This window comes from Schistocerca gregaria, chromosome 1 (genome assembly GCF_023897955.1).
Source record: "Schistocerca gregaria isolate iqSchGreg1 chromosome 1, iqSchGreg1.2, whole genome shotgun sequence".
In the NCBI taxonomy this organism is placed as follows: Eukaryota; Metazoa; Arthropoda; class Insecta; order Orthoptera; family Acrididae; genus Schistocerca; species Schistocerca gregaria.
The window spans coordinates 1034598730-1034621368 of NC_064920.1; the positions used below are offsets into that span (position 1 = coordinate 1034598730).

General features: G+C 44.5%; 1 protein-coding gene across 1 annotated transcript in view; it reads left to right on the forward strand.

The window, feature by feature from the left end:
* Nucleotides 1–22639, forward strand: part of LOC126279406 (SEC14-like protein 2) — a 277669-nt gene that overhangs the window by 150598 nt on the left and 104432 nt on the right. Inside the window, exon 2 of the mRNA XM_049979675.1 lies at nt 1868–1937. Within this exon, the coding sequence (XP_049835632.1) occupies nt 1868–1937 (70 nt within the window). The remainder of the gene's footprint in view (nt 1–1867; nt 1938–22639) is intronic.

Here is a 22639-nt window from a genome sequence, read left to right on the forward strand (position 1 = left end):
TGTCCGGATACTTTTGATCACACAGTGTAGATGAGCTACACTTTCCTAAAATTATCCCAGAGAACATAGTCGACCAGTCGCCTTTCCATTTCATATCGCTTTGCAACGTTACGCCTAGACATCCAATCGATGTGACTATGTCAAGCAGCACACTATTAATACGGCATTCTAGCGTCACAGGATTGATTTTCCTTCTCATCTGCATTAACGTACATTTTTCTACATGTAGAACAAGCTGCCACTCATCACACTGAAGATAAATTCCGCCTAAGTCATTCTGTATCTTCCAACAGCCATTTAACGACGACACCAAAGCGACATCGGCTGCTCACGCCGTCAGATCGTCGATGTATATAGGTAGAGAATGTCCTGTTACACTTCCCTGGGGCATCCATGAAGACACCCTTGTCTCTGAGAATTCATCGTGAGGGGTTCTATTACTTAAGGATTACGAGCCATTGACAACCAATTCTGTAGGCTGGAAGCTTCGTTAATAGCCTGCACAGGCGCAGTGAGACTCCGCGTCCGGAAATTTAGTCCGCAGCTCGTGGTCGTGCGGTATCGTTCTCGCTTCCCGCTCCCGGGTTCCCGGGTTCGATTCCCGGCGGGGTCAGGGATCTTCTCTGCCCGTGATGACTGGGTGTTGTGTGATGTCCTTAGGCTAGTTAGGTTTAAGTAGTTCTGAGTTCTAGGGGACTGATGACCATAGATGTCCCATAGTGCTCAGAGCCATTTGAACCGGAAATTTAGGACTAGGGAGTGTCCTTGTAGCCCTTTATCCATGGCTGGCAGACTATCGTGCGAGAAAAGGGCAATATGCAATGAAAATGAGATGGGGTGAATAGGGTATGAAGCCAAGTGAAAGATGGTAGACGCAGCAAGGGAGAAACTCTTTGCAGTGTTCCAAGATATAAGGACAGAACGAGACGATGACCTAATAGAAGATGGGCCAGTGGGATTAGTAAACATTCGGGAGCAACATGTGTAAGTAGGCTGTTTAGGTTTTCTTATTGGTAACGCCACATAGCGCTCTGTATGAAAAATCACTGGCTGTGCTGTGCGCAGTCTGTGGCTAGTTTGCATTGTTGTCTGCCATTGTAGAGTTGGGCAGCGGCAGCTGGATGCTAACAGCGCGTAGCGTTGTGCAGTTGGAGGTGAGCCGCCAGCAGTGGTGGACGTGGGGAGAGAGATGGCGGAGTTTTGAAATTTGTAAGAATTGGTGTCATGAAGTGATATATATATATTATGACTACTAAGGTAAATACATTGTTTGTTCTCTATTAAAATCTTTCATTTGCTAACTATACCTATCAGTAGTTAGTGCCTTCCGTAGTTTGAATTTTTTATTTAGCTGGCAGTAGTGGCGCTCGCTGTATTGCAGTAGTTCGAGTAACGAAGATTTTTTTGTGAGGTAAGTGATTTGTGAAAGGTATAGGTTAATGTTAGTCAGGGCCATTCTTTTGTAGGGATTATTGAAAGTCAGATTGCGTTGCGCTAAAAATATTGTGTGTCAGTTTAAGCACAGTCGTGTATAATTGTTCAAAGGGGACGTTTCACATGGATCCGTAATGGATGGAAAATTGGAGAAGAGTTCTTTGTCTAACAGTGGGTGGCAGATCGCTGATAGTGATGATTGTGATGCAAAGTGTTCCTACTTGCACACAAACGGGTGAGTGCGAGTGTGTATGTGTGTGGTTGAGTGTGCGAGCGGGGATGAGGGGGGGGGGGGGGGGAGAGAGAGAGAGAGAGAGAGAGAGAGAGAGAGAGATGACAGGAAAGATTCCACGGAAAAGTGTTGAGAGTTGTCAGGCGAGGTACAGTTGCCTTGAACTGCCCAATTAACGCATTTTCTTGTTTCTCTTCGCAGCTGCGGCGTAACATCGCGGACGTCAGACAACCACATCACGATGACCATTACCTGCTAAGGTGGCTCAGAGGTAAGTCAGCGTACACTATCAGAATGGCAGTACAGAAGAAATTAAACTTTTGTCTTCATAACTAATAGCCTAAAATAGCGCGAGTACCTCGGACAGGATCAGCGACACACTATGCCATCAGTGCTCTGGGCAAGAAATACAAAAATAAGTTATCGAAGGAAAAGAAACTGCTCCCAAGGTGCTGAAATTTATCGGTACCTCAGCAATTTTGTACCAAATTATCAAATAGAATCAACTTAGGCAGTCTATGGCGTAATCAGACTGGAGCACAGTCGCCTCATATCCCTCACCATTACTAGCAGATCTATTCAACATCATGTCGTTTATAGCATGAAAAACTCGAACAGGAATTCGGCAGTATTTGTTTGGTATGCGATGCTGAACGATAGCTCCGCTACCCTTCCTCCCGTCCTACTCTCTCTCTCTCTCTCTCTCTCTCTCTCTCTCTCTCTGTATGTATCTATCTATCTGTCTTTTTACGCCTTGCTGATCACACACACAAACACACACACACACACACACACACACATACACACACCGGCGCGCGCCCGCGTGGAGTGTTTGGGCCGACTCGGCTGCTGACAGGTTTCCTGTGCGTAACTAACACACGGTGATGCATGGACGGCAGACGGAAACGTGTACGGGATGTTTGCGTGTTATCATATTTCTAGCAACACAGTGTTACAAACAGTTTCCAAGAAATATAGCTAGTCATTCTGAATCATACAGGAGGTATGAAGCGCGTACCTACCAACTGACAGACGGAACTGAGCATTTTCTGTTTTAGAACTGCTCTGAAATTTACTGTTGGGTACCGTCGACCAGATTTTTCAGTTATCTCGACAGACTGACTTTACATATTTTGAAAAACTGACCTGGCCTGTATGGATAAGTTCACTTGTTGCCATTCTCAGGAGGTTCTAAAATCACACTTCTCTTTGACAATCGTACCTTTTCTTTTGCTGTTCAACCGTTTGACCGACTACAACCACGGTAGCTGACGAAGCGCACAGGCTGATTTCTTGCCAGCCATCTGATTTGATCTCTCTGGTGCAGTATTTTTAAGTAATAAAATGTATTTAGTATCTGTAGGGCTTAAGTTGCTTAATTGTGTCATGGAGGTCAGTTAGTTCTACAAACGACGAATAAAAAAAAGTATTCTAATATTCAGAAGTTCGTAGCGGTGTATAATTAATAACCAGCTGAAATTATGTGGATGAAAAGGTAACACAGTATATCAGTACAAGGAAAAACGAGCCAAAGTTACAAATGCTGGAAGTTCGTAAACAGAGTATACTATTTGTATTGATAATCATCTAGAATCATTCCCGCGAACAAAATCAGCAACACTTCAATTAAAGTCATTAAAATTCAAACTGCATGATTTAAGGACAGGAAGAAACGGAAAGTGACATTGATAGTGTCAGTGATAGAGCAACTTTATGTTGAAACTGAAGCTTAAAATGAAATGTTTAGTTCTTCCAACACAATGGACGCACCTCCTGCTAATAGAGTTCCAGGAACTGGTAGGTGCAGAGGCGTAAACCACAAGTGGAAAATATTTCTCACTGAATTGAGTAATTTACTCTTGATCTATTTCAGGCAGCCAACAAGCCTTTGTAACAGTGTCTAGCTACTTCTGTTTGGCTACTGTGATGGTAATTTAGCTGTGATAATAATCGGGGAGAAAATATTACTGTATTCTGTGTGGGATGATTAAACATGAACTCCTTTCGACGGCAGCATCCGTTTTGTTATGTCTTTGAACTGCATCGGCGCGGGGTTGGCATGGTTATTAAGGGACGTGGCATAGTGATGGCGGTTCTCGCTGAACGACAGGTTTTCGGTTATATCGATTGTAATCCATGGCAGCGTACCCTGTTAAAACCGCTGAAAATAACCGTTTTCTGGAATAATCAGTTTTCGGTTTTTTCCTTTTATTTCCTGTAATCAACGTAGCAATTAAAAAAATCATTGAAAATTTTTAACTGTCTCAGTTTCAAGACAAATGAATTCAAAATAGGGAAAAAGAAAACTTAGTCCGTCCAGCTTTCGCTGCTTTTCTCGTAAAGTGATAATTGGCTGAATACTACAAAAAATCAGCAGTATTCTGCTGTGGGTTCTAATTTTTCGAAATGAGGTCTATAATTGATGTGATCGGGGGGGGGGGGGGGGGGGGGAATGATGTTACTATTTGGCCATTACTAATAGTCAGTGCTAAAGGGTGAAAACTGAGGTTGAAGAAATCTGCTTTTTGGGTTAATTTCTCCGTTTTCAAAGGCTGCAAGCAGATAAAGGCTTACTCTACAGAGACAGACAGCAGATCATCTACTTCCTGTTTCTATCGTATAGCCTACTGTGAATGAACTGTTGTTATATTCTTAAATTATTACTGTTACCATAAGTTCTTTTCTCTTTTAATGTTTCATAAATATGACAGACAAGTCTTTAATCTTTTAAAGCAAATGAAGTATTGTACTTCACTGCTACGTTCCTTCGTAAAAATATTTACAGACTAGTGTTGGTGCCACTCCGCAATACAACGGGTGGTCGGCGACGACAGCGAGAAACTACCGTACCGGTATACAGCAGGTGGGGTGGGGGCTGGCACACGCGGACCTTAAGCCACGACACACAGAATCATTATATCATTATTGTTTCAGCAGTACTGTACCATTTCTTATACCATGTATTCGTTGCTCGCTTCTCTCGGCTTTGTTGTTAAAATGGCACTGATAGCTTTCCCCATTTTACATATGAACGCAATATTTCAAACCAATGCTAATTTTACGAATAAAAATGACTCCTTTTTAGGAAAGGTTTATTTAAAAAGGAAAAGTTTTAGCACTGCTGCTATGGCTGATTGATATTTCGGTTTTTTACTCGGTTATTAGAGAAAAATAAAAAAATAACGCCTGTTATAACGGAGACCAACTACATACCGAAATGCCGGCTATCCAGAACTAGAATACCGGTATCGGTTTTAACCGATCTATTTTTTTCCATCCCAGATATGGCATGGATTGTTTAAGGAGTGGCAGGATGCACTTCGTGTCACCACCCCGTTACCCCATAGGACGGAATATATGTGCCCCCAACTGTCTGCGACTACTGTTATTCATGTCAAAGTGAGCGAAACTTTTCTACACTTTTATAAAATGTATTTTAACCAACAGCTGTTTATTTGTCCCAGATCTCTTCTCCGCGTACAGGTGAGAATAATGGGTAAAGTATGCATTCCTTATGTCTGTCTGCGTGACGTGACGGACGCGATCTTCTGTCGTCACCTCGTGGATCAATGTCCTGTGTCTGCGCTTTCTTTCCATTGCTATGTGGCATATGCAGGGCCGTTCGTCGACGATTCCGACCGTTTGACGTGCACGAATATTCCAGGTGTTGACGTGCCAAAGTTAAAATCTTCGCTTTTGCTCCGTTGTCAGTCATCTGGCCGTCCGTTGATGGGGGCATAACGGAACACACCCTGAGGGTGGCGTAGTAGAACTTTGTAGTGCTGAACCTCCATGCCGCAGCTTCCCTGCTAAACGTCTTCAAGGTACGTCGAAGGCTTGGCTGGGCACAGTCCAGCACCACCGTAAAGCAGAGAATACGCTCCACGTCGCCGTAGGCACAGTCTCCACATGTCTCCCACCGCCGCTTGACATTCCGGTGAGGTCACGTGAGCGGTGTTAAACTTCCACGGGCTGCGGCTGCGCCATACTTGATCGCGTCAAAGCATGATGGTACAGGTTGTAACGGGACATCCCTCTCCTGTATTACCTTTCGTCAACTGTAGTTGTCGATACCAGTATTTTTTTTCGAGTTTTTGGACGGGTCAATATTATCTCAGTTGCTTTTCTGAAAACTTTCATATAATTTTATACACAGTATGTTATATTTCAAGCTAAATTTTATGAAAAGGAATTACTTTATAAAATGTTTTAGTCTCGATGTTACAACCGATAATTATTAGTTCGTAATTTCAAATGTTTCTAAAAAATAATTTTAACTGTACATTCAGAACTGTTGGCAAACTTAAAACTTCTATTGTTAATTACGCAATCCTGCACTGTTTACTATGTTTATTTCTGGATTCATTTATGAAATAATAATCGAAATTAATAATGTAACACAAACTAGTAGGAATTCACTTGTTAAGAAAAATTGTAAACCCTTTGGAATATGGTTATTTCCCCAGAGTGTAGGTTCACTTGGCTCTGACCACTATGGGGCTTAACAGCTATGGTCATCAGTCCCCTAGAACTTAGAACTACTTAAACCTAACCAGCCTAAGGACATCACACAACACCCAGTCATCACGAGGCAGAGAAAATCCCTGACCCCGCCGGGAATCGAACCCAGGAACCCGGGCGTGGGAGATAGGTTACAAGATGTAAGTGTTTTGGTCAGTAAGTGCTGCTGCCCACAACTCGGCTGGCATATATCCTGTCAGTTCTGTTCGACGAATGTTGCGTAAAGTACGTGAAACCCTGTCTATCACCATAGATGACGTCCCAAGTGTCTATCAAACTGAGTTCGCGAATGACAGCGCCGAGTGCTGGGCATGGTGAATATTGAGGAATTTGGTCCGGGGAGCCTGTGTACAATTAAAATCGTCCCCTATCACCATATTATCTATTCTGCCTTGGCATAACTGTGTTAAATCCTCAGTAAAGAATAGCGAATATTCACGACTCTTGCTGGTACCGGACGGCGCGTAAACATTTATGAGGTTGGACCGTAAGCGCCATGCCCCTGGCATTCGGTAGGTAACGTACATTGGTAGCTATTAAACCTTTTTTGAGAAGTATTACAACGCCACTGCCCGTATCCGACGCGTGTGATATGCATCTCGCGTGTGCGGAGATGTTCTGGAAGCCAAGAACGTATACCTCCTGCAGTAAGGCCACGTCAATGTCGGCCGCATAAAGTGTGTCGCTTAATGGGGGTAGGACGTCAAACGGGCCGACTTGGAGCAGGAGAGGCTCCACAGGACATTTTAATTTCCACTGTCTATACTTTTACAAGTAAATTCATAAAACTTTGTCAGCACGACGAGGAAGGGTTCAGAATTTACACTCATAGCAGTGAAAGTTCTAAAACATAACGAAGTAATTTTTTTACGTGTGAAATTTCATCATTTTTTTCACTTATTAATGGCAGCATTTGTTGATATAGGTACAGATTTCTTCATAAGTAAGAGAGATCCTTGGATGAATTTTGCACAGCATACAAACCATAATGAAAGATGTACGAAACTCTAGAATTTTCGAAATATATTAAAAAGTGTGGTAAAAATTGAGCTAATTAACAATAAAATTTGTGTTGTTTCTAAACATGAAGTTTAAAATATAACAGTTCATTCTTTTTTCATAAATTAAATAAATTCTAGAGTTTCATACACCTGTGAGTATGGTATGTATGCTGTGCAAAATTCATCGAAGAATCTCTCTAACTTATGAAGAAAAGTGTACCTATAGCAACAAATGCAGCCATTAGTAAGTGAAAAAATGATTAAATTTCGCACGTAAAAAAATTAATTTTGTTATGTTTTCGAACTTCCTCTGCAATGAGTGTAAATCCTGAATCCTTCCTGGTGATGCTGACAAAGTTTTATGAATTTATTTGTAAAAGTATAGGCACTAGAAATTAAAATGTCCTGAGATGCCCCTTCTGCTCCAAGTCGGCCAGTTTGGAGCCTCCTTACAATGATAGCCTCTCGCACGATCGGATGGTATTGATGTCGATAGTCGCGAATCGATATGACTGACAGCCCTTGAAGGGAGCGGCAATCAGCTGTGCACGCACTGGCGACAGGTTTGGTCGCCTCAGCGCCACCCTGTCGTCTCTATTATCATGCTGTACGCAGGAGACGAGGATGATTGTGTAACTCCCCCTCATCTGCGAGTGATGTGCTCGCCCAAGAGTCACTGGAGAGAGGCTGTCGGTGTGGTACATCGGCTACCAAAAAGGTCCTTGTCATGCTTCCTCGCGGCTACGACGGTGTTTCATCGCCCCCTCCACCTCCGAACAGGTGTCCAGGAGATGAATAATCTATCGTCTCAGTTCCTAAAGAGGAAGCAGGGTCGGTCGACGCTTCCCAAGCAAGAGCGTTCTCGCCGGCCGGAATGGTCGAGCGGTTCTAGGCTATAGTCTGGAGCTGCGCGACCGCTACGGTCGCAGGTTCGATCCTGCCTCGGGCATGGAAGTGTGTGATGTCCTTAGGTTAGTTTGGTTTAAATAGTTCTAAGTTCTAGGGGACTGATGACCTCAGAAGTTAAGTCCCATAGTGCTCAGAGCCATTTGAACCAAGAGCGTTCTCGACACTATCGAAATCAGTACGGTCGTGTGTATCTGTCGGTAGCAAGATGTTTTGTGCTTGCGGGGCGAACGCTGCTTCCGGACGTGCGTGTCCTTGTCAGGACGTGCGTGTCCTTGTCAGGACGTGCGTTTCTGTGTCAGGATGTGAGTGTAGATCCGAGTCCTCTGCGGCTTCCGAGAGGAAAGCTTGGGTTGGCACGAGTCGTAGATCAACATCCATCTGTTCGTTGCGGTTCTGTTTTCTCTGGCGACTCCTTCTGCAGCGAGCGGGCGATATGTGACTATCAATGTCTGCGGTGGTAACCTATCGCGATCCCCACCTCCAGACGTCGTAGGTGTCGTCACTTGTGCTGCAGACGTCATAGGTGTCATCACTTATGCATAACAATTGGTAGACTCGAAGGAGGAACATGTTATACCGCTTCTCCTGATGCAATCTGGGTTGTTCGCCGCTGTAAACAGTCAGAGCGAAGGTGACCCTCCTGTCCACACACTGAGCAGGTGCGCGGTTGTCCATTGTACATGGCCGGCCGCTGTGGCCGAGAGGCTTTTTTAGGCGCTTCTGTCCGGAACCGCGCTGCTGCTACTGTCGCAGGTTCGAATCCTGCCTCGGGCATGGAAGTGTGTGATGTCCTTAGGTTAGTTAGGTTGAAGTAGTTCAAAGTCTAGGGGACTGATGACCTCAGAAGTTAAGTCACATAGTGCTTAGACCCATTTGAACCATTTGAACCATCTTACATGATAATTGCACAACAACGTCTACAGACGTTAAAGTAACCTCTGGCGTGCCATAGGGGAGTGTTATGGGACCATTGCTTTTCACAATATATATAGAAATGACCTAGTAGATATTGTCGGAAGTTCCATGCGGCTTTTCGCGGATGATGCTGTAGTATACAGAGAAGTTGCAGCATTAGAAAATTGCAGCGAAATGCAAGGAGATCTGCAGCGGATAGGCACTTCGTGCAGGGAGTGGCAACTGACTCTTAACATAGACAAATGTAATGTATTGCGAATACATAGAAAGAAGGATCCTTTATTGTATGATTATATGATAGCGCAACAAACACTGGTAGCAGTTACTTCTGTAAAATATCTGGGAGTATGCGTACGGAACGATTTGAAGTGGAATGACCATATAAAATTAATTGTTTGTAAGGAGGGGGCCAGGTTGGGATTCATTGGGAGAGTCCTTAGAAAATGTAGTCCATCAACAAAGGAGGTGGCTTAAAAAACACCTATACTTGAGGATTGCTCATCAGTGTGGGATCCGTACCAGGTCGGGTTGACAGAGGAGTAACAGGGGATCCAAAGAAGAGCGGCGCGTTTCTTCACAGGGTTATTTGGTAAGCGTGATATCGTTGCGGAGATGTTTAGCAAACTCAAGTGGCAGACTCTGCAAGAGAGGCGTTCTGCATCGCGGTGTAGCTTGCTGTCCAGGTTTCGAGAGGGTGCGGTTCTGGATGAGGTATCGAATATATTGCTTTCCGCTACTCATACCTCCCGAGGAGATCCCGAATGTAAAATTAGAGAGATTCGAGGGCGCACGGAGGCTTTCCGGCATTCGTTCGTGGAACAGGAAAGGGAGGCGATGACAGTGGCACGTAAAGTGCCCTCCGCCACACACCGTTGGGTGGCTTGCGGAGTGTAAATATAAATGTAGAACATGCAATGTTAAGTATGAAGCAACGTGCTTCATGAATTCGGTTTTGACCTGTCTTACTCCACTGAGTACGGAATACGTTGCAAAAGCCTGCCACTTCTCAGCCACGTGGCTAATGACAGTTCCGTACGGTTTCAGAGCGGAGATAACGGACTTGGCGGGTGCCTCAAGGAGTATCTCGGAATATCCGGAGGGTCCTTATGCCTAGTCCTGCGTGTTCAAGAGTAACAGCGCAGATATGTCCATCTGAGTACCTAAACTGGAGTTTTCCGGCAGCACCGGTAACCACCTTCGTACACGCTTCTTCGTTAATCGTCTTAACGTTGACTACACTGGCCATGATTGAAAAGTTAATACTAATGATGTCCTTTGGATCTACACGTAGTTCATCACGCAAGAAGTTTTCTACTTCATATGCTCGCGGTCGTGGGTACTCGGCTTGGAACGCGATCTTGTTAGTGATCTTCCTACAGGAGTTCGCCATGTTACCTCAATGCATTTGTAGTAAGCGACTCGTGTTCGCGAGAAGTAAACAAACACGCGTACGTCACTAGACCAGCTGGACGGTAAGCACACGTCCTCGCCGCTTCGTCATGAGGGGTCAACTGCCACTTGACCTCCAAGACTTCTTATGGCCGCAACCTTCACACACATACATCAGTTACGTAACAGACGCGTAAAACTCCTCTTGGGATTTTCTCGTAACTGCCAGGTAGTGCACCTTACTATTGGCACATTATGTTGTTTCACTGGTCTACGAAAGGTGTACAAAATTTGAAGTCAATCCGTAATCCCAACGTCGTGACCTCCCCTTGTAAGTTCAGTCGAATCGATTGACAGCCTTAAAAAATTCCTCTTCAAACAATATCATTTGAAGTCTAATATTATACAATTTCTGTGATTATAATAATTATAAATACGGCTGAATCGCGTCTTGTGCGGAAAGATCCACTAGTGTTTGGTTAATGCTGTGTAAGAAGCGTGTTTAATTCGTTGGTATCGTTGTGTGTGTGTGTTTTGTTTTCGGTGTGGTTATCGTGTGTGATAAAATACGAAATACCAGTGCGAGACCCAGAATTCAGGATCCAAACACATCAAGAAAGAAAGCCGGACAAGGAATTAGAAGTGAACTAACTCTTGTAGCAGTTTGGCAACGGTGAATGGTTCGGGCGTGACTTTGAGCGCTCTGATTGGAGGAAACCATCTACAACGCGTGAAGTGTCAACTATCAAGTAATTTCAATCCGATTATAGGATAATTCTGAAGGTGGCAGGGTTGAAATACAGGGAGCGAAAGGCTATTTACAATTTGTACAGAAACCAGATAGCAGTTATAGGAGTCGAGGGACATGAAAGGGAAGCCGTGATTGGGAAGGGAGGGTTGTAGCCTCTCCCCTATGTTATTCAATCTGTATATTGAGCAAGCAGTAAAGGAAAGAAAAGAAAAATTCGGAGTAGGTATTAAAATCCATGGAGAAGAAATAAAAACTTTGAGGTTCGCCGATGACATTGTAATTCTGTCAGAGACAGCAAAGGACTTGGAAGAGCAGTTGAACGGAATAGACAGTGTCTTGAAAGGAGCGTATAAGATGAACATCAACAAAAGGAAAACGAGGATAATGGAATGTAGTCGAATTAAATCGGGTGATGCTGAGGGAATTAGATTAGGAAGTGAGACACTTAAAGTAGTAAATGAGTTTTGCTGTTTGGAGAGCAAAATAATTGATGATGGTCGAAGTAGAGAGGATATAAAATGTAGACTGGAAATGGCAAGAAAAGCGTTTCTGAAGAAGAGAAATTTGTTAACATCGAGTATAGATTTAAATGTCAGGAAGTCTTTTCTGAAAGTATTTGTATGGTGTGTATGGAAGTGAAACATGGACGATAAATAGTTTGGACAAGAAGAGAATAGAAGCTTTCGAAATGTGGTGCTACAGAAGAATGCTGAAGATTAGATGGGTAGATCACATAACTAGTGAGGAAGTATTGAATAGAATTGGGGAGAAGAGGAGTTTGTGGCACAACTTGAGAAGAAGAAGAAGAAGGGACCGGTTGGTAGGACATGCTCTGAGGCATCAAGGGATCACAAATTTAGCATTGGAGGGCAGCGTGGATGGTAAAAATCGTAGAGGGAGACCAAGAGATGAATACACTAAGCAGATTCAGAAGAATGTAGGCTGCAGCACGTACTGGGAGATGAAGAATCTTGCACAGGATAGAGAAGTCATTTTTCTGATAACAGAAAAAATAAAGAAATTGAAGAAAACGGAACAACATTGCAAGTATTTTGAATGACGTTATTTGATGTAATGAAATCGATGTAGAAAAATTCTAATTCGATATTCAAGGACGAGGAAGTGTTTAAAGTCAAGGAGATGTTTACACGAGAAGTTCCGTTTTTACGAACTTAACGCAGCGATCTAAGCAATTCGGAAGAGAAAGGTGGGCGATCGAGGCGTGAAGCGAATTCGGTTTTTGCGGTCGGAGAGAAAGTCCCTGAAACAGCACCGCAACGTGGAATGTAATTGCCAGAAGATCTCTGCGCGCTGCTATTCCTACCTCCAGACACAACAGCGAGCAGAAGCCGTTCGTTGAGTTCCCAGAAGAGATAGTGTCCGGCGCGATCTTATACTGTGTGATTAGTCAGGTTTCCGCGTCATGTGTGTCTGCGTTATGTAGCACACACATACCTTATGTCAGTGAGTTGTTTTTGTCAGTTGAGCGTACTCCAAAGCCCTTTGCACATACACTCTTTACAGGGTGCGGCGATTAAATCCTGACAAATTATACTTCTTTTAAAAATAAATTGCAAGAGTAAGATTACTCGACATAATCCCCTCCAGCCTCAATGACCGCCTCCAATCTTTTCCTGAAGTGATCGCACGCACTTTCCAAAACAACGCTGCTTTGACAGCAGTGCGTAGAGATGCGACATTAGGGTGCCTCGTCTTATTGGTAACTCTTTCGACCACGCTCCAAGCTTAGTAGTCGAGGGGGTTCAAATACGGGCTATTCGGGGAACAGAACTCCTTTTACCAGACTATGCAACGTAACCCGAGAGCCAGTTTTGGACTAAATGGCTCGTATGAGGTTCTCTGCCACACGACGCATTGTTCGCTCGCTGGCATTCAATATTGACGCCAATTTCCTCCGTGATTGCCCCGGGTCCTCCGAAATCGGTGCTTGAGCCTTTTCGATGACTGTTGCAGTTCGTGACACCCTTTCGCTGGAACGAACTTTCCTTTCTGGGTTAGCGGAACCTTCCCCAGATTCATTATATTTGGCCGAAATATGATAGACAGATGATCTCGGGTACCCGAACGATCGAACTATTTCAGTGGGCGAACGCCCAGCGCGAAACTTTCGATAATAGCGGCTCTTCGGTTGTACTCCGCACTTGTCCGTAACATTTTGGCCATTTTGAGGTTGTGACTGTTTACTAGATACCTATGGCTTTCGAGAAAGCCAGTTGCGACCTCCGGTGGAACTACGACATGGAGAGAAATTCAAACTGAAATTTGTCCTGATTTAAGCGCAGCATCCTGTAGATACCGGATACGTATGCTTCTGATAGAATCTGAATGTTCTGGAAATTAGAATGACGGTTTACCAATGCTTCATATACTCCAATCTGTACAAGTTGTACTTTGACTTCAATATTTATTTTAAATTACTATTCATTAGCCATTTTTAAATACAGTCGTACATTAATGACAAGATTGCCTCCATATTTGCCGGTCGGGGTGGCCGAGCGGTTCTAGGTGCTACAGTCTGGAACCGCGCATCCGCTACGGTCGCAGGTTCGAGTCCTGCCTCGGGCATGGATGTGTGTGATGTCCATAGGTTAGTTAGGTTTAAGTAGTTCTAAGTTCTAGGGTACTGATGACCTTAGAAGTTAAGTGCCATTGTGCTGAGAGCCATTTGAACCAAGCCTCCATATTTAAAAACGAATATGTGTTGTGAGGGAGCTTGAATTTTATTTCCACGCCAAGTCAAATTTTCATCTATAAAAATACAGTAACAATCAGGTAACATCAGTCGATTTTTAATACACTGACGGAAAAAGATAGCAGCGCCAAGGAGGAGTCGTGCGACACAAAAACTGATAGGAGTGTTTCGACATCTGAAAGATGACGTCTACTCAAATTTCGCGCCTTTCGTATGAGAGTGATGCTAGTAGCGCCACTGTGAGGGTGTAAATCAAGTTTGCTTTAAATATAAGCTGTGACGGTTGTGAGCTTTAGTTATCTTTGGGACTGGGCGTCATGAGTTGATGTTAGTCAAGATTACCTCTAGGAGGACAAGGACACATTGTCACCACCTCGCTGCGTTTGAACAGGTCATGTCATAGGGCTACAGGAAGGAGGATGTTACTTTTGCGACACTGCAGGAAGACTTGGCAGGAATGTAGCCACTGTACATGACTGCTGGCAGCGGTGGTCACGAGAAAATACGGTCGCAAGAACACCGGACTCCGGACGGTTACGTGGCATTACCGAGAGAGAACACCTCCCTGTACGGCGTGTGGCTCTGGTGCGTCTTACTATATCTGCATCAGCAGTTTGAGTAAGAGTTGGCACCACAGTGACACAACAAACTGATACAAATCGATTATTTCAAGGACAGCTCTTAGCCACACGCCCTGAAGCACGCATTCCACTGACCCCAAACCACAACCATTTGAGACTTCAGTGGTGTTAAGCGAGAGCTCATTAGAGGGCGAGATGGAGGTCTGTTATGTTTTCTGATGAAAGTTTATTCTTCTTCGTTGCCACTTGTGGTAGGGTGTGGTTAGGAGGAGGCCTGCACCCCACCTGTCTACTTGCTAGACAAATTGGATCTAAGTCTTGAGTTAAAGTCTGGGGTGCGATTTCGTATGATAGCAGCAGCACTCTCGTGGTTATCCCATGAACCTTGACTGCCATTCCATGATTCGATCTATTGTGCTGCCATTCATGAAGAGCATTCCAAGGGGTGTTTTCCAACAGGATAACACTCGCCCATATAGCGCTGTTTAACGCAACATGCTCTACACAGTGTCGACTTGTTGTTTTGGCCTTTGGCCTGCTCGATTGTCAGATCTGTCTCCAATCGAACACATATGGGACATCACCGCACGACACCTCCAGCGTCATCCACAAACAGCTGTATTGACCAGCGAAATAAAACAGGGATGGAAATCCACCACACAAACTGTGCAACACAATGCTTGCACGTTTGCGTGCTTGCATTCAACATTATGATGGTTATACAGTTATTAATGTATCAGAATTTCACATTTGCAGTGGCTTATCTCTCGCTTACATTAACGCTTGATCTTGCAAGGTTAATCATTTAAATATGTTACCTACACAAATATAGTCCCGAAAATTCATAACTCTACAGTAATCTTTTTATTCTTTTATTTGGTGCTGCGGTTTTTTCCGTAAGTCTATGATGACATAATCGTCTTCCCTGTACACTGCATTTTAAAATAGCCACCGGCCGAAACTAGCCAATAATACATAATAAATGTTGAAGCACAAGTTACTCTTCTTCAAATGAATGAAACGTTCCCTCGCTGACAAATCTGTTTTGACCATCAGAAAATTCTCTCGCGGACCCAAATAAATTGAACAAATGAAAAAATTAATTGAACAGTTTTGTTCTCAAGCGCTTTCGCCCTGTAGTGGTACGTTATTTGATAACAACTGTTTTATACATACTTCTTGGTTTGGTTACTTTTGATGTCCACGGTTTTTCTAGAATTCAGCACTGTTTTGAAGAAATGCTTCATGCTCGCTTTGATAGGCTGTAGAGATTCTGATTAATATAGGTGCAAGAATATATAAAATTGCAAATTTGTGGTAAGATCTTATGGAACAAAACTGCTTAGGTCATCGGTCCCTAAGCTTACACACTACTTAATCTAACTTAAAAGTAGCTTACACTATGGACAACACACTAACCCATCCCCGAGGGAGGACTCGAACCTCAAACGGGGGCGTTAGGACCGTGACAAGACGCCTCAGACCACGAGGCTACCCGGCGGGGCAAAATATCTATACATGGCTACACTCCATACAAATACGTTCAGAAAGGACTTCCTAACGCTTAAATCTATACTCGATGTTAACAAATTTCTCTTCTTCGGAAAAGCTTTCCTTGCCATAGCCAATCTACATTTTATATCCTCTCTACTTCGACCATCATCAGTTATTTTGCTCCTCAAATAGCAAAATTCATTTACTACTTTAAGTGTCTCGTTTCCTAATCTAATTCCCTCAGCGTCACCTTATTTAATTATACTACATTCCATTATCCTCATTTTGCTTTTGTTGACGTTCATATTATATCCTCCTTTCAAGATACTGTCCATTCCGTTCAACTGCTCTTCCAGGTCCTTTGCCGTCTCTGCCAAAATTACAATGTCATCCGCAAACCTCAAAGTTTTCATTTCTTCTTCGTGGATTTTAATTTCTACTCCGAATTTTTTTTTGTTTCCTTTACTGCTTGCTCAATATACAGATTGAGTAACGTCGGGGATAGGCTACAACCGTGTCTCACTCTCTTCCCAACCACTGCTTTCCTTTCATGCCCCTCGACTCCTCAACTGCCATCTGGTTTCTGTACAAATTGTAAATAGCTTTTCGCTCCCTGTAGTTCACACCTGCAACCTTCAGAATTTGAAAGAGAGTATTGCAGTCTACATTGTCAAAAACTTACTCCAAGTCTGCAATTGCTGTAAATGTAGGTTTGCCTTTCCTTCATCTGTCTTCTAAGATATGTCGTAGAGTCAGTATTGCCTCACGTGTTCCAACTTTTCTACGGAATCCAAACTGATCTTCCCCGAGGTCGACTTTTTCCATTCGTTTGTAAAGAATTGGTGTTAGTGTTTTGCAGCTGTGACTTATTAAACCGATAGTTCGGTCATTTTCACACCTATCAACACCTGCTTTCTTTGGGATTTGAATTATTCTTCTTGAGGTCTGAGGACATTTCGCCTGTCTCATACATCTCGCTCACCAGTTTTTTCATGGCTGGTTCTCCTAAGGCTATCAGTAGTTCTAATTTTATCTTCATAACAGAAAACAGAGGCAGCATTGACAGACTGTCAGCCTCGTAATGCAGGTATAACATGTGGTGTCACACAAGGTTTGGTACTGTATGCACTCTTTCTAGACACGCTATTTGATCAGAAGTATCCGGACCCCATTAGTGGACATTTATGTGAACGCGTCCACCATTCGCCTTTATCATTGTTTGAATAGTGCAGAGGACTCTTTCATTGATGTCTGAGTAATGACAGCCGATTATTCCTCAAGAGGCGAAATCCGAGAAGATAGTGATGTTGGACTCTTGGGTTTGGGGTGCTGTCGCGTTCCATCTCATCTCAGTAGTGTTCCATTGGGTGCATGTCGGGACTCTGGGCAATGCAGTCCACTTCAAGAATGTTATTGTCCGCAAAGCACTGCCTCACATATGCTGCTTTATGACAGAGTGCAGCCGGCCGCGGTGGCCGAGCGGTTCAAGGCGCTTCAGTCCGGAACCGTGCTGCTGCTACGGTCGCAGGTTCGAATCTTGCCTCGGGCATGGATGTGTGTGATGTCCTTAGGTTAGTTAGGTTTAAGCAGTTCTGAGTTCTAGGGGACTGATGACCTTAGATGTCAAGTCCCATAGTGTTCAGAACCATTTTAACCATTCTGACAGAGTGCATTGTCTAGCTAACACAGTCATCGTCTCGGACTGTTCCTCTGCTGTACGCAATTCACCATCGTGTAATATGTGTTCATATCCTTCCGCATTTAGTGTTTTCTTAAGAGCAATAAAGGGACCATAGCGTGACAACGAAAACAGACTCTACCGTGACACGACTTCCTTCGTGCTCCGCTGTTGATGCCAGGTAATGTTCTCCTGGCAATCGCCAAACCCAAATCCTTTCATCGGATTGCTACAGGTACAGCGGGATTCATCACTCCATGTTACTCGTTTCCAGTCATCCGCTGTCCAGTGGCTTTGCTCTTTAAAACACCTGAAGTTTCGCTAAGCGTTGACTACAGAAATGTGTGGCTTACGAGAAGCCGTTCGACCATTGTACCCTATCCTTTTTAACTCTTTATGCACGGTCATTCTGCTAACTAGACTGCTGGCAGCACTTTTGGAACTCACGATTTATTTCTTCCCCGATTTCATGCAATGTCTTACAGCCACCCTCCGCAATGCTCGACTGTTCAAATGGCTCCAAGCACTATGGGACTTAACATCTGAGGTCATCAGTCCCCTATACTTAGAACTACTTAAACATAACTAACCTAAGGACATCACACACAACCATGACCGAGGCAGGATGCGAACCTTCGGCCGTAGCAGCCGCGTGGTTCCGGAATGAAGCGCCTAGAACCGCTCGATGCTCGAATGTCCTTGACTGTCAGTAGGTAAGCTTGGTTTAGCTGTGGTTGTTCCTTCGCATTTTCACTTCACAACCACATGACCAGCAGTCGACTTAGGTGGTTTTAGAAGAGATGTAATGTCTCTGATGGATTTTTTACTCCGGTGAAATCTAATGACTACTCTACCATCAAAGTCACTTTGCTTTCCTGTTCTAGCCATTCTGCTGTTACTGCTTCTCTGCCGACAACACAATACTTCTAGCGTCCTTTACAGTATCAAACCGGCATCTCGTGACACCTAGTCGTCAATTCGCATTACATACGACTGCCGGGGAACTTTTACCAGTGTACATATTCATTTCCGCCATTTCTTCATTATCTCGAAGTATTATGTTTAAGAAGCTCTGTCCCCTGTATAATTTTGACCCTAAAGGTTTGGAACACCCATAATTGTTTCACACCTGAGCACACGTGGTGACGTCGGGACTGCCATCGACAGGGCGGTGTAGTGCAGTCGAGCCAGCTCACGTTCGTTATATTATCAACTTTATCAGCAAACTTCGAGGGGCGTTTGAAAAGTCGGTGCAAAAATAAAAGCTACTTACGTGTTTGGGGTAAGCCTTTTTTATTTTTCGGCATAGTCTCTTTTTAGACTTATACACTTTGTCCAACGCTGCTCTAATTTGATTGATCCCTTCCGAATAATAGGAATTGTCCAAGTCTGCAAAATAGCTGTTAGTTGCCGCAATCACCTCCTCGTTTGAATAAAATCTTTGTCCTGCCAGCTATTTCTTCAAATTGGGGAACAAATAGTACTCTGAGGGACCCAAGTCTGCAGAATAGCGAGGATGTGAAATGAGTTGGAATCTTATTTCCATTAATTTTGCGACGACACCTGCTGAGGTGTGTGCTGGTGCATTGTTGTGATGGAAAAAAACTTTTTGCGGTCCAATCGCCGGCGTTTTTCTTGCAGCACGGTTTTCAAACGGTCCAATAACAATGAATAATATGCACCTGTAATAGTTTTACCCTTTTCCAGACAGTCGATGAGGATTATCCCTTGCGAATCCAAAAAGACAGTCGCCATAACCCTTCCGGCCGAAGGAATGGTCTTCGCCTTTTTAGGCGCAGATTCTCCCTTGGTAACCCATTGTTTAGATTCTTCTTCGGTCTCAGGAGTGTAGTAATGTATACATGTTTTATCCACAGTGACGCAACGACGCTTAAAGTCCTACGGATTATTCCTGAACAGGTGCAAACAATCCTTGGAACACTTCACATGATTCCGTTTTTTGTCAAGTGTGAGCAATCGCGGAACCCATCTTGCAGATAGCTTTCTCATGTTCAAATGTTTATGCAAAATTTTCTGTACCCGTTCATTCGAGATGCCCACAGCACTAGCAATCTCATGCACCTTAACTCTTCTGTCATCCATCACCATATCATAGATTTTATCAATGATTTCTGGAGTCATAACATCCACAGGGCGTCCAGAACGTTCAGCATCACTTGCGCCTATATGGCCACTCTGAAAATCCTTAAACCATTTATAAACTATTCTAATCGAATGTGCAGAGTCACCGTAATGTTTATCAAGCTTCACTTTAGTCTCCTGAGGCATATTGCCTTTCCTAAAGTAATGTTTAATCACCACACGAAATTCTTTTTCGGCCATTTTTTGACAATCACTCGATTTCCTTGATTCACACGAATGCCAAACACAAAGAAATAGACCAATATGGCTGAAACTTGGTGTGCGTTCTTTCCAACGATGCTACTAACTAAACATGACCTTGATACGCCCCGGTGTTGCCATCTCTCGGACTCCGCACGGACCTTTCAAACGGCCTTCGTACACCCATCTTCGATGAAAGCAGAGACAACAGTTACGATGCCCTGGTTTCATACTTGAGTTTATCGTGGTATTCGTTCTGACACCAGCCTGAAGTAATTTGGCAAATCGGAGGAAACTTTAATCAGCATGGTTGGACAGTGACTTCAGTTCACCAGCTCTAGAAGAGAAGAGTCCTCTGCCGTGTTTTGTTGTTTCACCCACATTCGCACAGAATGCAGTGGCGAACATATGCAAGGAGGCCACGCACGTGAAAGGAGCGACGCTTTCCCCGGCTTGCCTGCGCAATAATAGATAGACCCGCTTCCGCCTAAGTCGGGAGCTTTGTGGAGATGCTAGACTGTAGCGCCCGACAAGAGCACTGCTCGCGTTTGAAAATAACGTCATCTGTTATAGGCGATGGTGAAAAGTATGTGATGAATGATCACCGGGATTACTAAGTCTATCATGTATTCAGTTAGGTTCAGAAAGTGATAATTATTCTGAGGATGCCACGCATTTTATGTGTTGCGTTTGTCTCTTGTCCCGACTACATCAAAACCATTATTAAAGTTTTGCTGGCGGACACAGTATTCCATTATTTTTTGAGCATGCATATGACGAACAACCTCTTTGCGAAGTCGCAAGTACAGACTTTAATAAGGTTCATTTGAAAGTTTACAGGAAAAATATTAGCCGCTAATGACTCACCATGTGCACAAGGAGGGCGACAGCAAATGTATGTCCAGGATGTGCAGACATCAACCTTCTACGGGATGTATGTACACTCCTGGAAATTGAAATAAGAACACCGTGAATTCATTGTCCCAGGAAGGGGAAACTTTATTGACACATTCCTGGGGTCAGATACATCACATGATCACACTGACAGAACCACAGGCATATAGACACAGGCAACAGAGCATGTACAATGTCGGCACTAGTACAGTGTATATCCACCTTTCGCAGCAATGCAGGCTGCTATTCTCCCATGGAGACGATCATAGAGATGCTGGATGTAGTCCTGTGGAACGGCTTGCCATGCCATTTCCACCTGGCGCCTCAGTTGGACCAGCGTTCGTGCTGGGCTTGCAGACCGCGTGAGACGACGCTTTATCCAGTCCCAAACATGCTCAATGGGGGACAGATCCGGAGATCTTGCTGGCCAGGGTAGTTGACTTACACCTTCTAGAGCACGTTGGGTGGCACGGGATACATGCGGACGTGCATTGTCCTGTTGGAACAGCAAGTTCCCTTGCCGGTCTAGGAATGGTAGAACGATGGGTTCGATGACGGTTTGGATGTACCGTGCACTATTCAGTGTCCCCTCGACGATCACCAGAGGTGTACGGCCAGTGCAGGAGATCGCTCCCCACACCATGATGCCGGGTGTTGGCCCTGTGTGCCTCGGGTCGTATGCAGTCCTGATTGTGGCGCTCACCTGCACGGCGCCAAACACGCATACGACCATCATTGGCACCAAGGAAGAAGCGACTCTCATCGCTGATGACGACACGTCTCCATTCGTCCCTCCATTCACGCCTGTCGCGACACCACTGGAGGCGGGCTGCACGATGTTGGGGCGTGAGCGGAAGACGGCCTAACGGTGTGCGGGACCGTAGCCCAGCTTCATGGAGACGGTTGCGAAGGGTCGTCGCCGATACCCCAGGAGCAACAGCGTCCCTAATTTGCTGGGAAGTGGCGGTGCGGTCCCCTACGGCACTGCGTAGGATCCTACGGGTTTGGCGTGCATCCGTGCGTCGCTGCGGTCCGGTCCCAGGTCGACGGGCACGTGCACCTTCCGCCGACCACTGGCGACAACATCGATGTACTGTGGAGACCTCACGCTCCACGTGTTGAGCAATTCGGCGGTACGTCCACCCGGCCTCCCGCATGCCCACTATACGCCCTCGCTCAAAGTCCGTCAACTGCACATACGGTTCACCTCCACGCTGTCGCGGCATGCTACCAGTGTTAAAGACTGCGATGGAGCTCCGTATGACACGGCAAACTGGCTGACACTAACGGCGGCGGTGCACAAATGCTGCGCAGCTAGCGCCATTCGACGGCCAACATCGCGGTTCCTGGTGTGTCCGCTGTGCCGTGCGTGTGATCATTGCTTGTACAGCCCTCTCGCAGTGTCCGTTGCAAGTATGGTGGGTCTGACACACCAGTGTCAATGTGTTCTTTTTTCCATTTCCAGGAGTGTATTTCACAAAATGGACATCGTCGATATTCAATAAGCAGTAACTTGCACCATGAACACCAAATGAAAAATGGAGCGCAACAGTAATCACTGAAGTTCGCACCATCAAAATCGAAGGCGATCCCCTTGGGAGTTACAAACCATGCAGGACGTTCAGCTAGGTATCCACTCTTCAGCAATGCATATGGAATCATAGGCGTAACGGGATGATAATTGATGGAATATGATGCCATGCAAGCGAATCTGCAGTCTCATAAGATTTCACACACATTTGAACTTTTTTTTTGTTTCAACAGAATGCGAAACTGTCTGTCGT